Source organism: Diospyros lotus, chromosome 4 (genome assembly GCF_014633365.1).
Source record: "Diospyros lotus cultivar Yz01 chromosome 4, ASM1463336v1, whole genome shotgun sequence".
Lineage (NCBI taxonomy): Eukaryota > Viridiplantae > Streptophyta > Magnoliopsida > Ericales > Ebenaceae > Diospyros > Diospyros lotus.
Genome location: NC_068341.1, coordinates 954,306 through 972,292, shown reverse-complemented (window position 1 = coordinate 972,292; position 17,987 = coordinate 954,306). Strand labels below are relative to the sequence as shown.

Here is a 17,987-nt window from a genome sequence, read left to right as displayed (position 1 = left end):
AGCTGTAACCTTCATTAGTATTTTAAAAGGAAAGTTTAACTTTCTGTTCTTGTGTTTGTTGCTATCACTTGTGATTCAATTTGTTCGCTATTATCAGAAAGTGTTTTGGCTTGGCTTTGTGCGAGATTATTTTCCCTACACATAGATTAGGTAATTATTTTGTTGAAAAAATGTCTCATGTTTGTCTTCAATGCTCACGCCTAATATTTACACCTGCTCCTACCATCTCGCTATCATCTTCCCGTTGATTCCTCGCCGAAACCCTGACCCCATATCTGTCGCCAACCCACCCTCGGCGACGGGAAGACGACAGTAAGCACCCGTCAGTCCTCACATCATTGTTAACACCTCGTCAATACCTTCCAATACTACATTTCCAACTGACTTTCAACCCATCCAAGTCATCCACCATCGAAGGCTCTTCATCGTCGACGTCAATATTGACCCGGAATACGCCGTTGGCATCAATTTGAAGTTGGGCGCCTGGTTTTACAACGTTCGGAATATAATATCCCAGCCGAGAGCGTGGATCGGCGGTTGGACACAGCGCCGTCGGGGGCACGGAGGGCGGAGAGGGGGGAATCGAGAATTAGAAATGTAACATCCCGATCGAGCGATAGGAAGGACTGGAACAACTTACCCTAATGGGCCTACACGAACTTCCCAGGGGGGTCACCCATCCTTGGATTACCCCAGGTCAAGCACGCTTAACTTGGGAGTTCTTTGCCAACATTCAGCCCAAAAGGTATCCAGCTGGTGTTGTTTCCTTTCTTACACTATCCTCAATATATACTAACTTCTCTAGACTCTCGAGGTATTACAAGAAATTTGCTTCCACAGATGGCTGGAGGACATACAAAGGAACCAGGATTTGTAGACGCAAGAAGCCATGCATGGCTAGGGTTTCCGAGTCAAGGCGGGTGGCGAAACATTTTGAATGTCACTATTCATTAGATTGTGATTTTTAAAATAATTATAATCATAATTATAAAAATAAGAATAATCTTAAGTACTATTTTACATTAGTAATTATAATTATATTGTTATTAACTTTTATAATTACATTTGTATTCAACGAATTAACTATATTTACAGTTTTATCAAAAACTATTTTAATAAATTGAGTAATTAAATAAAATTGTTAATAAAAAATGAAATTGTTGTTTAAATTAAAGAATAGGCAATCAAGATATAAAAAAAATATATGAAATTAGCAATCAAAATTGAAAAAATACATTTAAATTAGACTTAATAGTAATAATTTCACAAATTAAAATTGGTCAATAAAAACTAGTAAATGAAATAAAAATCTTAAAAATGACTACATATTTTATGAGAAATAATTTTGATAATTGTTCTAATATATATTTTAAGGTAATAATTTTATTTGATTAAAATTAAAAGAATGCATTATTAATTTAAAAACTAATACTATATTAAATTATTTACATAAACAAGAAAAATATTTTGCTATTTAATTTTAGGCTAAGATTTTGTGACAGGTTACCAGGGCAGAAGAAAATATTCCAAATATCTCATAGAATCTTCAATGCTAACATATCTCCAGCTAACGACGCTCAAGACACCCACCCCCACCATCGCCACCGTCATCTTGCCCCCCTTCCCACCGTTTCGCCTCAACCCTAACTTCAAATCCGCCGCAAACCCACCCCCAGAGAGGCTCGAACAGCACCCCGGCGACGGAAGCTCTGCCGAGAACCACCCATCGGTCCGTGGCAGGAAGCTGCCTTTGCCCTTGCAGTAGTCCATCATTGTGAACATCCCTTTAAACCCTTCCAACACCATGTTCCAAGTAAGCTTCAACCCATCCAAGTCTTCCACTGCCCAGAGATTCTCATCGTCCACGTGTATGTCGAACCGAAATACGCCGTCGGCATCGGTATCAAGTTCCGCGCCCGGTTTTACTACGTTGAAAATACAAGAATCGTCCTCATTGTGGACGTCAATAGTGAAGATGAGGTTGGCGAGCGAAAGACGGGGCTTCGGAGGCTTCTGAAGGCGGCGCCTGGCGGATATCCGGGCGAGAGCGTATAGATGGCGGTAGGAAACGGCGGAGTCTGCGGCGTGGACCTGGAGATTGGAGAGGGAGGGGAACTGGGAATTGCAAATGGGTTTCCAGAGATGGTCCGACGACATGCAAAGGAACCACGATTTGCATACGCATGATGCCATGGCTAGCGTTTCGGGGTCAAGGTGGCCGGCGAGCAGAACAACGACATGCCATGGCGGTGGTGAGCAATTTGATCGGCAACACATTGTTGCAGCCATCGACATCGCTTTGGGTTCAGAACCCCTGTAATATATATACATATATATGTATGTAGTTGTAGTTGTAGAAGATACCACAATGGTGACACGCGTTTGTGCCAGAAGATATTGCAGTCACCACGTAATGCGTGGGCGCTGACATGGTTGTAGAGATTATGCCACGTGTCTTCCTCCGCAATGGGGGCATTGTTCGTGTGTCTCTCAGAAAACTCTTTCGTCTTTTTAATTTTTGATGATATTAGGATATATAAAGTTTATCTTTTTGGTAACTAATCAATATTATAAGAAAATAAAATAAAATTAATGAAAGTAAGACTTGGTATTCTTTTGATAATTTATGAAAAATATATATATAAATAGAGAAAACTACAATTCGCTAATTCTCTCTTCTTGAAAGGAGAGAATTAGCGAAATATATATATATATATAAGGAGTAGGTGATTGTAGTAATATTATTACATTATTTAGTCTCGAATTTTATTATTGGTTTGAAAATTGAAAGATTCATCAGAAAATGGAGCCTCATTTATCTTTTGCTAATAGAGTAAACTCTGAAAAAATTAAAAAAAAAAAATAGAATTACGTCATCACTCATTTAAAGTTAGAATAAGTATAATCATTTTAAAAATTTCGTCATTAATCAGGGAAAAATTAATTCTTATTTGCCATATTTCCGGAACACTAATTAAAAAAAAAAAATAGAAACAGAAGTAAACTGTAAAAAGAAAAAATATGTCATAAAGTTTTCATGATATTATAAAATTATCTGGTTTTTGAGTGGGTGAAATGAAGGAAAAGAAGAAAGTTGAGGCCGAGCTAGGCGAAGCCAGTAACTGTTCTTGATGGAGTTTTTCAAGTGGACTGGGAGCGTGAATGAAGATTGTGTTGTTTCATGTGCCGTTGATCAGGTACGTAGGAACTACTGGCATATATAGATGATATCCAAATCCAAAACCAAGCCAGGCAGGAAAAGGAAAAGCCCATTTTCAGGTTTGTCATCTAATGCAATAGGTTGGTTAATGAATTGTTGACTATATTATATATATATATATATATATCAGTCAACTTCTTGCTAGCCTAGCTTGAAATACAATCCATTGACATATTAAAGGTGAAGAAGATGGGAACAATCCACGAACTTGTAGAAACTTGACACTTGAATATGTTATGTGGTCCCCTAGAAACTTAATTCGGACATTATAATGTATTGCCCCTTCTATTCACCCCCCCCCAAAAAAAAAAATAATCACCAATCTCAGAATCATTTGGTAATTCTTGTAAACATAATCCCTTGTTCAATTCTGTTTATAAATAGCTTTATAAGACCGCTTAATAAATCTCTCAAAACAATACAATATTTCATTGTTTTGAGTCTTTATGTTTTATATCACTTACACAAGCAAGCTTCCAAATAAGTCTTGATATATAGTGAATTCAAATGAAACGAAAGCAATAAATCATGTGTGATGCTTTGCATGTGCCAACCATCATTCTAAGTTATTTTTGCTTGCAACAATTAATAGATACATCCTAGCTATCAGGACACAATATTATTGTCAAATGCTATTTCAAACGTAATATAACACTCTTTGCCACACATCTTTACATTCCACATATCATATGCATAACACTCACTCTCATTTGACTACAAAAAATTCGTAATTTAGTAACGAATTTAGCGACGTAATTTTTTTATCGCTAATTAGAGAGTGATGGATAATTCGTTGCCTAAATTTAGCAACAGATTTGCGACCAAATATCTAGTCGCAAAATTTTTTAATTTTTTCGTAGCTAAATAATTAAAAAAAATTAATTTATTTTTATTTTTTATAGACAAGGTTATCCCGTCGTTAAATTTTATATTTTTTATTTAATTTATTTTTATTTTTTAGCGACGGAAGTCACTGCATTGCTAAATTTTAATTTTTTTATTTAATTTATTTTTATTTTTAGCGACGGGTGTGATCCTGTCGCTAAATTTTAATTTTTTTATTTAATTTATTTTTATTTTTTAGCTTTGAGTGTGATCCTGTCACTAAATTTTTATTTAATTTATTTTTATTTTTTAGTGACGGGATTATCCCCTCTCTAAATTTTTAATTTTTTTTATTTAATATATCTTTGTTTTTTTAGAGACTTGTGTGACCCCGTCGCTAAATTTTAATTTTTTTATTTAATTTATTTTTGTTTTTTAGTGACGGGTGTGACCCGTCGCTAAATTTAATTTTTTTATTTTTTAGCTACGGGGTTATCCCGTCGCTAAATTTTGTATTTTTTTATTTAATTTATTTTTATTTTTTAACGATGGGTGTAACCTCATCACTAAATTTTAATTTTTTATTTTATTTATTTTATTTTTTAGCGTGACCCGTCGCTAAATTTTAATTTTTTAATTTATTTTATTTTTATTTTTTAGTGACGGGGTTATCCCGTCACTAAATTTTGTATTTTTTTATTTTTTAGCGACAGGTGTGACCCCGTCACTAAAACTTAATTTTTTTTATTTAATTTATTTTTATTTTTTAGTGATGGGATTATCCTTTCGCTAAATTTTAATTTTTTATTTAATTAAATTAAAATTATTTAACGACCAAATATTCTGTCGTTAAATAATAAAAAAATTAAATATATTTAAAATTTAATTAAATATAATTAAAAAAATTAAATTAATAATTAAAAACTTTAACGACGTTACTAATTCGTTGCTAAAAAAAATAAATAAATTAAAAAAAATTATTAATTATGTATTGAACAAAGATTAAATAAAAATTAAAATTCTTTACTATTAAATACATATTTTATGTATTTCATTTATAAATCAAAATATGTAAATTGATATGATATTGTAAAATTTATAATAAGAAATATGTATTAAACTATTTTTTAATCAAATAAAACTTAATATTTAAGAGATTAATTAATTATAACATTTAAGTGATGCATTAGTTGAGTTAAAATTTACAATATTTATTTTTTTAAGTATTAATTTATGAATTTAAAAGATTTAAAATTTAAAATCTTAATTAAAATTAAAATTAAAATTAAAATAGTTGGCAACTAAATGTGGTATATAATTAATATGTGCAATATATGTAATAAGGAGGCTCACAGCTTGTACGGTCGGGGGCATGTGCACACGGGGGGACTAGGGATCAAAATCGAGGGAAATAAAAGAGTGCTAGGATTAATTTTTTAGTTCTACACGTGGCGGCTTAAAGAGGAGCTACTTGGCATGTAACGACAGATCCACCTAGCGCCCGCAAGACAAGGGAGGGCATCCGTTGTGCTCGTGCCATAATTATTTTATTTTTTCTTAAAATAAAAGTCAACGACGGAAACTGTTTTGCCGTTAATCAGCAATAGAACTTTTTCTGTCGCTAATTTGAATTTATTTTAATTTTTAATTTTTATTGTGTATTAGCGATGGAAAACTTTCTAGCGCTGAATAGCGACGGAATTTTTCGTCGCTAAAATAACATTTAATTTTTAATTGATTATTTTTATTTTTTTAATTAGTGACGAAAATTTTCATCGCTGATTCCATCACTAAATTTCGTTACTAAAATTTAGCGATGCTATTTTTAACAATGGGAAATTTTCCGTCGCTAAATGTTGTTTTTCTTGCAGTGATATATCAATTATCAGTGAGGTTACATAATCCCATAGAAGATGAGTCTTTGTGTAGCCGTCATCCTTTTTGTATAAAAGATTCATGACTCGTACAAGGTTCAAAATATCAAGTCAGAAGAGGCATCGGAACAGTAGTATGGGTTCAACTAACTGATCACTATTTATGATGCTCCACACATTTTGGGACTTGTTTTTTCAATTCCTCAATTGCTTCTTCTTCCAAAACCCCATGCTGGTTCATGTAACACTCAACGGCTGAGGCTACATGTTGTCTCTCTTTCTCATACTGAAACCAACAAATAAAGAACCTTCAAAAATTCATTAATTGGTTTTGAAAATGTTCAATATATATAAACTAACTTCATGATGTCGTTTATCTCTCTTGTTGGTGCATGTAGCTTGGAGCACTTGAAATCCAACTTTGCGAGCTTGACTAGTTTTGCGCTATTAATATGTGAATCATCTCTCTCGTAATATGATGTCTTGCATCAATCCTTGGGAAGTCCTTCCAGATAGGCCTGCTTAGGGCATGAATTACTTGTTCATATGGCAGATGTAGGGCTTTACCTTGACTTGTCAAAGGTGAGTGGATGTGAAGGCCAGAGCTTTATCAGGGATCTCTTCTCCGTCTGCTTTGAGGAATGACGCCTCATACAAAGTCAGCATGCTAGACACCTCAGTGACATATTTTGATCTCTTCATGTCTCGTTTCTCTCTTCCATGAACTTGCTAAATTATATGACGACCTTGTGCTCGATCTAGACATGCCACCTTAATGACCTATATAGTGAAGTGTTGATTAATTACCACAAGAGATTTGATATCCTCCCTGTCTTAGGAGACGGAACCGGAGAGCCGCACCATAGAGATCATTGTCTTTGTCATCCCATTCACCATATATTTTCTTCAAACCATGTTCCATCTCTTTCTCAAAATGGTAAGAGATGGCCAACCGTTGCGCTGCATCAATCAAGTTTAGCTTTTGTAGAGGTTTGTCACGGGGATCCCATCAGCACCCTCCTCACTTCTTCTTTTAGTCCTATGAAGTGTTGTTGCATGGTAGTGGTGTCGATTTTCTAGCCCCCCGTCACAAATTTAGTGACAGGGCTGACAGCCCCGTCACAAAACAACCAGTTTAGTGACAGGGCTTTTAGCCCCCGTCACTAAATTTGTGACGGGGGCTCTAAAAAACGAGTTTAGTGACGAGACTATCAGCCCCGTCACTAAACAGTGAATTTAGTGACGGGGATATCAACCCCATCACTAAATTTGAGACGGGGCTAATAGCCCTGTCACTAAACAACAAACTTAGTGACTGGGCTGACAGCCCGTCACTAAATCTTAAATTTTCTATAAAATTGACTTTAAATTTTTTAGTGACTAGTGTCTGTCACTAATTTGTGACGGGTATGTTCCCGTCACAAAAACCATCACTAAATTTAAATTTTCTGGTAGTGACAGTGAGCCGTGTCCCTGATATGACAAGGTACACTCATGGAGACAATGTTACCTAAGACATGTCCGCTATTTTACGTGTGGGGAAAACAGACATAATTAAGGAAAAGGACTATCGTAATAATAAAAAGGCACCTCCAACCGGGAGTCGAATAGGGATCACATATTTCACATGCCAACAACCCGGTCATCACACGAACAAATGTCCAAAAAGACAGAAGGTGGAGCAATTGGGAAAAGCGAATGAGGCACAAAAACCTCGCCCTGGATGAGTTTTCTACCTATCAAAAGATGACAAAGAAATCTACTCGACAATAGAGAAAGGTACGCCGCGTTAAGCTCAATTAAATGTTGTTAACTTTTGGTAATCATGGCATATGCATTAGCTTAGGGGTGAGTTGGGAGAATTAGGAGTTAGATGAAAAGTGTCCCGATGACACAATTAGAAATGATATCAAGTGTTATCAATTATTTTAGAATTCGTGTAACCATATGTAAAAAGTTACAACGAGATATTCTGTAAAAAAGGAAACATGTCTGGTAAGCATAGACCATGTAGAGATGTGAGTTAAAATAATCGCCAAGGATTAGGAATGATATACTTAGGACATTTCCATTGGGGGTCGTTATCAATAACAGTGATTTAATTTATCATAGGCAAAATTTTGAGTACGAAATTTATTAAGAGGGGAGAATGTAATACCCGGGAAATTCTTAAGTATATTTTATGAAGAGTATAAGTGGAATTATCGAAAGAATGAGATCATAGGGTACATTAACACAGTCTTAAGTGACCGAAGGGAGTACTCCGGACCTTAGATAGTTAAGAAAAATGTAATTGTACCGACGAGTTATTCGAGACATGATTTTAGGTGTCGAAAGAAATTGGATCGGGAACGATTTTTGGGTAAAAAATCAAATCGACGTAGGAAATCTCCAAAAAGACAACATAGTGTTTTGAGGACTTAGATTTTGTACATGGAACAACCCTTGAGCGATTTCGGGTTGAAACGAAGGGAATTAGATTCAAAACGATCAACTGGGCCAAAGTATAATTTATTAATTTTGCTCGAGGGAGGTCAAAATGATAGTTTTTCAGAAATTTCGAGGGTGAAATGAAGAGTACAAAATTTGTGGGCCTTAATGGTAGTATTGGAAAGTCAGGGGTTCTATGGAAAGAGGCCAAAATGGCATTTGAAGAAATAAGGGGGCTGAAGTGTAATAAATCAAAAGTTAGGTGTGAACACAACCAAAAACGGCCGCCACACTACCACCGCACGTGGAGCCGTTTCCTGCGATGGGAAAGCCGCGGTAGGGCTCAGGGGAGGTCGTATAAAACGTGGGGTTTCTTATAGGCCAAGCCTTAGTTGGTGATTGGCTGAAGGGTGGCTGGATTTTGCTATAAAAGGGGGCCGAGGGTTTCAAATTTTTGGCAACAAATTGTCCGAGTTTTGGAGTGTTTTTGAGGGATTTGTTAAGGGGCTTTTTCCCCTTGGTGTGGGCATCGTTTCTAGAGCATTTGGAAGCGTTTGGGGTACGTTTGGAGGCTGTTCGAGCATTTTCGGAAAGCACGAGACGGACCGCCAAGGCTGGCTTGCAACTGCCCATTTGGGGATTTTTAGGTGAGGTTTCGGGCGACAAGTGGTACCAACTTGATCGACTAAGTGAGGGCTTCAAAGGGGTGTGCTTGGTTTGGCCATCAGAACAGTTGCCGGCGACCGGATTTGAGGAAAACGATCGGCGCGTGACTGCACGCACCACCTTCCATGCGCAGACACGAGTTGGGCACGTGGGCCAGGGGTAAATCTAGAATTTTATTTGTATATTTTTCTTGAATTATTTTAGGAATTATTGTGTTGAAAAATTTGAAAAAAAGTTTGAGCAAATAATTATTTTGGAATTATCGAGGTGAAAACTAGGAGAAAAATAGAGAAAATTATGAAAAATTAGGGAAAAATGGATTTTGATACTCCTTTAAATAAATATAATGTCTAGGGAGTATCGTGACTCGAGGTTGAATATAAGTACGGGTGTTTGAGGTGTGGCAAGCCAATCAAGGCTATGCAAGAGGATCGAGGCATTCCGAATACGTTCGAGATGAGTATTCTGCCTAGAAACTTGGTTTTAACTTATAAGTAGTTTACCCAAAACTTGATTTATCGTGGGTGTTTCTACCCTAAAAACTTGGTATTTGTTTTATCTAAATGTGTTGTGATTTCATGCAAAATGATTTTGTTGCATGTGAATGGTAACCGGTGACGATTGGTTTCATGAGGGAAGTTCGTCCCTAAATGTTTTGTATTTGTGCATTGTATTTTATAAAATATTGTTTATATGATACATTGAGTTGTGATTTGTGGCATTATCATGCGTTTTGTGTTGTTCATATGGAATGTCAGCCTAAAATGTTGTCTGGATAGTATAGCCGTAATTCCCCAAGAGTGTTTCCAGAACAATATATAAGGGTATCTTGTGCTGGTATGCATGCCAGGATAGTCGCCTAGGTTTCCATGTCGGGTTATATGGTCAGAGAAGTTGCACTATGACGACTAGGTGGTCCATATAGGATTTGAGTTGGGACTGGATAGTGGTTCTTGGACGTTTTTGAGTGAGAATGTAATCCCTAACGTAAATATGGTGAGCCGGGTTACTATGTTAATGTGACCCTCTTGGGCTGGGAGTGATAACAATTGTTCCCGAGATGTTGGGGAGATGCGTTGACCTTGCCCCTCTTAAACTAGGACCGTGTTGTGTCAGTGTGTCGGTGTGGTGGCATGACCTTTAGAGAGATTGCTCTTTTCCCGTGGTAGGGTTAAGCATTGTGTGGGATTCTCTTGGACTAGGGCTTGCCGAGTTGTATGGGTTTATTTCATGTCTTGCATTCATTCATGAAAACGTGTTTTTGAACTCTCACCTAGATGATTCATCATCTAATATGGATTATATCCTTGAAATATTCAAACATTCCAGATGAAGGCAGCTGTGCGAAAGGAAAATGGATTGTCGAGAAGTGACGGCGAATAGTGAATATATAGTTTATTGTATGTCGTTTTCAATTGTCTTGTTTAATTTGATGACGTCATGTAAAACATTGGTTCGGCTTTTTGATATGAATAAAGTGATTTCGGTTATGTTCTATTGAGGTTTCGATCTAACTTTCGTATTTAAGATGATTTATCTGTCTTAGTTTATTAATGATTCTAAGTTAATATTTTGAGAAGGTGTAATAAGATTTTCAGGGAATAGTTTTTGTGTTGAGTTTTTGTTGGAAAAAAATATATCTCCGAAATTTTACGTTACCTAATACCCTGGGAGAGTGGGGTGTTACACGACCCTTTCTCTCGTTCCAACCTTATCTCTTTCCCTTTTGGCTTGTTTCGGCCATCTCACTCTCTCTCTTACACGTCCTGAAATTTAAATAGTTTATTAATGGTTATAAGTTGATATTTGTTTTTTTATTGTGTTTTGTGTGCATTCAGATTAGAAGGAGTTTGGATCTCATTCGCCAAGGAGAATTAGGAGTTTAGGGCGTCGCAAAGGAGAGGGAGAATTAGGCCTATAAGAGTTTCGCAAATTAGTGTTTAAATATTATTTTATAATTATTTTAGTTCATGTTGTGAATGTCGATATTTAATGTGATATTTAATTATGAGTTTGTATTGTAGATGTAGTTGAATATTGAATTTGTGATTTTTTGAATATTGTGAAAGTTAAAATGAAATAATTAATTGAAATTTGAGTGTTAATAAATTGAATGGGTTTTTATTTGTTTTGTGAATCTTTGAAGTGAAATTATTAAGTTTATTTAAGAATTGAATGGTAAATAGTTTTTGTTAATTTTATTTGAATTTAGATATTTATTAACGTGTATATATATTTTAAATTTATATTAAATAAAATTAAAAAATATTAACTAAATTTAAACTATGTCAATCTTTTTTGATAATAAATTGAAGATTTTAAAATAAAAAGTTTTAATTTTAATTTTTTAACTATATTTAGATACATATACAATACAATAAAAAAAACGAATTATGTTTTACAATTTAAAATAAATTATATTCTTTAATTTTTATTTCAACTATTTAAATTGACAGGTAAATGAAGAGTAGTTTTACAAAATGTAGCATTAATAAGTTACAATAGAGCTATATTTTTTACAAAATGGTAACTATAAAGGTAAATCAACAGGTAAATGAAGAGTAATTTTTGCATGAACTTCCAAATAAACATCACCGAAAGTGATATAGTTTCCAAGTTAATGGGCATATGACGATCAAGCAAATTTATTTAGTGTTCTATATATAATGTTTGGAAATGTTCCCTTAAAATCAAAGCATGATGCACCACTAATGCTACTCAATAAAATTATACCAATTGAAGAGGAAGGTGTGGACAAATTCTGAGAGGAAGATATCAATAATGAAAATTCAATGGATATTATTTCTAAACTGTAAACTGATAGTGCAAAGTTACATATCAAGTTACCTTCTAAGTGATGGGAGATAATTTCTGGTGTTTTTAAACAATGTAGGGAGACTATCACGTTAAATCATACCCAACTATCATTTTTCTTTAGTTGTTTATTTTTCTGTCACTTATTAATGCTACAAGGCTAATTGCTTTAGGAGATGAAACTTGTTTGATTTTTATCATGATAAACTGACTTTCTGTCATTGAAGCTATAATTAAACCTAATAATTTAACAATAACTATTTATCATTCAATTTTTAATTAAACCTAATAATTTAACTTCAAATGTCCACAAAACAAATACAAATCAATTCAATTTTTTGACATTCAAATTTTAACAAATCTTTTCATTTTAACCTTCACAATATTCAAATAAAATCATATTTAATTTATTTTTAATATATTAAAATAAATAAACAAAACTAAACAATCTAAAATTATCAAATGATACATTAAAATTTTATTTTAAAAAAATTAAAACATAACATAAAAATCAACAGAAAAAAAATATACAACAAATCATCGCTCTCTTTTAATACCGTCTTGTAATCTATCTCCCTCAACATCGCCAGTGAATGAATTTCATTTGCCAGCCTTGACACATAAGCCCAGTTCTCTCTCTCATTCGCCATCGAGACCCAAACTTCCTTCTCAATATTTGCATGCACACACAACATAATATAAAAACAAATTATGATTTTTTACAACTCAAAACAAATCACATTATTTAATTTCCATTTCAACAACAAAATCATCTTCATCATTACCATAAAAAAAACAACATAAGCAAACAATAAAAACTAAAGTATGAAAAAGAAAAAATATACAAATATATATTTACATGCAAAAATAGCCCATCGCCATCAGCGATCATCGACGACCACTTTTGATTGGAAATTCTCACGATCAGAACCTACTATTAGAAACACCAAGTCAAAGGGGTTAACATACACAAAAGTAAAAAAACGCACTACTAGCCACCACTGACCACCGTGGCCGATGGTTTCTGGCGATCAGAGACAACCAACCGACACCTAAAGAACCATCGACCAACATACCCAAAAACTAGCAAGATCCAACAGCCGAATATCCATAAATCTAAGTTTAAAGTTTCGTCCAAACCCAAATAATGCGTATATATGTATATATGATGGATGTGTGCTAAAAATCATTGTGGATAAGTTTAAAATATTTACCTCCTTGTAGATCGAAAATAATGGAGACATGCGACGGATGGAAGAAACAGGGAGAGAGGGCCAGGACGAGCCTAAGGGATGCTGGAGATGAAGTCACACGGGTGAGAAATCTAGAGAGAGACAACCAAACTCTGGAGGCTCGATCGCACGAGCGGGAGACGATAAGCTTGATGGTTGAAATGAGAGGAAGGCTTGCACGACTAGAACAACTGGGAGAGAAAGAGAGGAAAGGTTGCATGAGAGAGAGAGAGAGAGAGAGAGAGAGAGAGAGTGAGTGAGTGGGAGATTGAGACGAAGGCTCGCGTGGTCCTTTGGTGAGAGAGAGAGAGAGAGAGACAGTCTGGCTTAGGTCATTTTTGTAATTGCACACTATGGATAGATTGATAATTTACTTGTGGCTGACATTGAGAATTGCCGAATAGCATTACTCTTTTTTTCTTACCTCCAGTCGTGCAAGGAATCACATAGTCAGACTAAATTTGATGGATGAAATCCATTCCATAATTTAAATAACACCGTTCCAGACATGAGAATTGGGAAAAATCTTACAGGAAAAGACTGCCAAATTCTTGAGCAAAGCACACTCAAAGAACATGTAGAAACTTCGGAAATGACCATATATATATATATATATATGTATGAAATTCAACTAAGCATTTCACTAATGCCCACAAACAGAAGCCAATCTTATTTGATTGTAACTACAAGGAATTAAATATTATTAGGACGTTTTGAAGGTTAAACCAAAACCCTCAAACTTGAAGTGCACGAGCTTCTTCAGGGTCTCGGCCATGGACGGAGAAAGATAATTGGACCAATCTCCAACCTTTGCTTTCCTGAAATATTGTTTGTTATCGAAGAGGCTTTGATCATCAATTTTGCCACTCTTGTTCACTTCCAAATCTTTCAAATTCTCAAAGCTACACAGCCTGGATATCTGTTCAGGCATCCCGTCCCTTTCTTCCTCCGTTGAAAATGGAACCCCCAAGAACTCGGCCAGCTTCTTAACGTAAAACACATCATCTTCCTTCAGGTCTTCGTACTTCAAGAACAGAACTTGGCCGGGGTTCTCTTGGCTGGCCTTCCAATATCCCAACATATGATCCCAGAAAGGGCCAAAAGGGGTAATCCCAGAAATACAGTACTTTTTGGACCACTCATCCAGTGAGATGGAGTAGTGATTCTTGGACTGTAGACTGGATGCAAAGTGCCAGTTGGAGATGAACTGGTCCAAGGGATTTCTGCATATATAGACAAGCTTGCATTTGGAATTAGTTTTGATGGAGGCAGGCAGTGCAGAGTAAGGCAAGTGAGTGGAAAGAATTCTTGGGCTGGGAATGTCTTGGAGATTAACGAGAGGAGCCTTTCTGTAGATGTGGAACTCAAGGGAAGGAACAAGAGCGTGGGGGTTAGCTGAGAGCAGCGGGCTCTCTACGAGCGGATGCTTGCTTCTGTTGGCTACGGCAAAGATGAGGGCTTTCAACCAGGTGGTGCCGCATTTTGGGAAGGAAGCTAAGATCGTATCAGTTTCATGTGCCTGGAAATGCTGTTGACAGGAAACAACGCTCTCAAGGATTCTCTCAAGACACCAGAAACCTTGATAGAACAGAAGATCGAATCCGTTACAATTCGATCTTTTCTTTGGGAAGGCTTCCAAATAACCTTTCTTCTACGGTGGGGTTCTGGTTCTGGATGTCCTCTGACTTTGCCATAGCTGGGCAGACTGACGCGTGGGAGAGAAAGATGATTGCACAGCTGTGCAAGGATGGGTTCTAATTAACTAGGAAATATATAAGGTAGCGGCTACGGCTGGTAAAAGCACTCCATGATATGTGCTGGAGCCCAAGTTGCCTGGGTACCACTAGGTTTCTTTTTTGCTGGCACCCAAGTGTCAGTCTTAATAATTTGAATACGGTTTCAAGCACCTTTTTTATTAGAATTAAGAATTTCCATAAAGTTGGACAACTTGGTGGACAACTCTATGATAAAATTACACATTTATCCTTTACTTTTCCCACTTTTCCCCTCCAAGTTTGCAACCCTTTTCCTCTGCTTCTTCCTCGTACTCACTCTCTTTCTCTCTCTCTCTCTCTCTCTCTCTCTCTCCCTCCCTCCACCATTGTTTGTCGCTTTGGCTGCTCTCACCGCCATTGTTGCCGCCGCCGCAGCCATTTCCGCCGTCTTTTGGCCATGGATGCACCTACCTCCGCCGTTGTTCGCCTCCGACGCAGCCTTAGTCGCCGCCGTTGAACGGGGATGGCAGCGGCAACGAAGCAAAAGCGGCTGTGACTGGCGGGTGAAGCAGAAGCGTTGATGGCAGCGGCGGCGAGCTGTTATTATTATACAGTTCGCACCCATATATATATATATATATTTCCGCACATATGAACAAACATTGTTTCTGTATCTAGGTTCATGTCTTCGTGATTCATGCTCATTGTGTTTCGAAATTCAAACAGAAGCATCGAATGAGGGTTTGGGTTTTGGGCAATGCTTAGGTTGCCTCAACATATATGTTTATTTCCTCTCCAGAACAGATTTTTCCTTCAAAATGACTATTTGATTTTGGCTTTCCTCCGAAAGTTGGCTTTGCTTTGGCGTTCAGTTCTTGTGTTCTATACTCATATTTTATTATTTTTCGTTTCTGGTTGAGTGCATTTTTGGTTGAGTTGTTGAAACACATGTGAGAAGGCTATGGGTCTTTTCTACGTTGTAAAGGAATGGCAATAGTTGTGGCCTGCAATAAATTTTTGTTTATAATTTTAATTAAGAACTTAAACTAACACATAAATATATAATATATTTACTGAAAATATATTTATATATAATTATTAAAATCAGCTACCTTTGCCTTTCAGCCCTCGTTTACTTTCATCAGCATTTGATCGTCTATACAGTTAAAAAGAAGTATTTTAGTAGTAATTAACCGTATATACATCCATGGTGTTAAGCCCACAGATATTCAATCTGATAAGAAAGATAGATCTTCCTGGGTAGCCAGGCTTCATTGCAATGGAACATACAATGCCAATGTTGGATTTAAAGAAACGAAGATAATCACCAAATTAAGAAGTAGAAGATCATCACTATTTAGCAGAAATTAATATTGGGCCGGCAAACACCCACTTCATATATGTATACATACTTTCAGCTAAATACAATAATATATTTCACTAATTAATTAATGGATCAAAATTCAAACCAAACAGCTCAATACTGCAATTTAAAGTTGTCCCTTACAACTAAATATATACAAAATTAGACCGTCAATCAATTTCTCCTTTGTTGTTCTTTTATATATATATATATATATAAACGTACATCTAAGTGATGAGATGAACAGCAGCTAAAACTTCCTTGCTCATCTCCATCAAATGAAACAAAAGTAGGCCAGTTGAAGTAAACACGCTGAGACCAACGAGCGCCCCCATTCCCAGGGCCAAACACGGCCTTCTGTCCATCAGCTTGGCCTGAAGAAACCCCATTGCCTCACACACAAACTCATCGTATCCCGCATAGTAGTTCTTCTCCCACTCAGTGGCTGGAACGGTGACCAGAAACTTTGATGCTGGCCGTTCAACGGCAGCGAACGGCGGCTACTGAGGCTGCGTTGGAAACGAACAGTGGCGGAGAGGGCTGCGTTCATGGCGAAAGATGGCGGAAGCAGCTAAGGCGGCGACTATACAAGGGCGGTGAGAACAGCCACGGCGACAACAACGGTGGAGGAAAAGAGAGAGAGAGAAAGAAGAGGCAGTGTGAGAGTATGAGGAAGAAGAAAGGAAGCAGGGTAGCAAATTTAGGGGAAAAGTAAAGGACAAATGTGTAATTTTACCAAACAGTTGTCCGCTAAGTTGTCTAACTTTATGTTCGTGTAGCATTTTCCTAATTTGAATACGGTTTCAAGCACCTTTTTGATTAGAATTAAGAATTTCCACTGGCCCACAAGAAGGATGGTGGAGGATGGTCCAATTAAAATAAACGAGTAATGCTACTTGTAGAGAAAGCTTTACAGAAAGTTTTTTAATTTTTTTTATTTAATTTTTCATCTTTTATCTTTTGAATTCCACCCATTTCACTCTCTATCTCTCCCTCTTTCACTATCTCTCCCACAATCTCTCAAACGCACCACCAGTGCGCACTCTCTCTCTCTCCCTCTTTCACTGCCCACACTCTCTCGCTCAAACCCACCGTCGCAAAAAACACCGGCCGTCGCCCCCCTCTACCGCTTGCACCATCCGGCCACAGACTACCATCGCCCGCCCCACACTGCTGCAAGCAACGCCATCGCCCCCCATCAGCCGCTCGCACCGCCTTGCCCCTCCTTCTACCGCTAGCAACCGTGGCCCCCCCAGCCTCTGTGGCGAGTGCGTGACTGCGACGAGATCATGGTGCCTCCACTTCGGGTCGTCCAGTCCCCCACCTCCAGCTCGTTCTCTCTGGTGAGTGCGCCACTACTAGTACATGAAAAATGAGTTCATACAAAGTTAAGTAAATGGATTTTTTAATTGTCCCAAATCAAATATCCAAAACTGAGTTCTTAATAAGAAATAGATAGTCAGGCCAGCATGAAGTAAGCAAACCAGAAAAATGTCAATTATTATGGTGAAGTGTTATCGACTCCTTAATTAATTTTGATGCAAAAGGTAAGAATATGCAAGCTTGAGCCTGTAAGATACAGGTAGATGAACAGCTATTTGATCATCAACATTGGACCCGTTTGTTGCAGCTTAATTAAAGAAATTATAGCTTCTAACTTCTTAGATTATAGCTTTTAAAATTTAAAATAAGTTGTGAATCTGTTTGCTGCACCTTCTTAGAAGTTGTAGTTAAGTAGTTGTAGTGTTTGATACCATAAGCTGTAAAATAACTTATTTTTGTATAATTGTCCATAATACCCTTAGTAGTTATAGAATGATAATTTAAAAATTAATTAGTGTATATGTA

The 17,987-nt window shown here is 36.5% G+C and overlaps 1 protein-coding gene and 1 pseudogene across 1 annotated transcript; both read right to left on the bottom strand.

Moving 5' to 3' along the window:
* Nucleotides 1–1,503: 1,503 nt before the first annotated feature.
* Nucleotides 1,504–2,295, bottom strand: LOC127799107 (probable F-box protein At5g04010). The gene has a single exon (XM_052332841.1). The coding sequence runs from the start codon at nt 2,293–2,295 to the stop codon at nt 1,504–1,506; it is 792 nt and encodes a 263-aa protein (XP_052188801.1).
* Nucleotides 2,296–13,533: 11,238 nt separating this feature from the next.
* On the bottom strand, nt 13,534–14,770 carry LOC127800719 (cytosolic sulfotransferase 14-like; annotated as a pseudogene).
* Between the last annotated feature and the right edge of the window lie 3,217 nt (nt 14,771–17,987).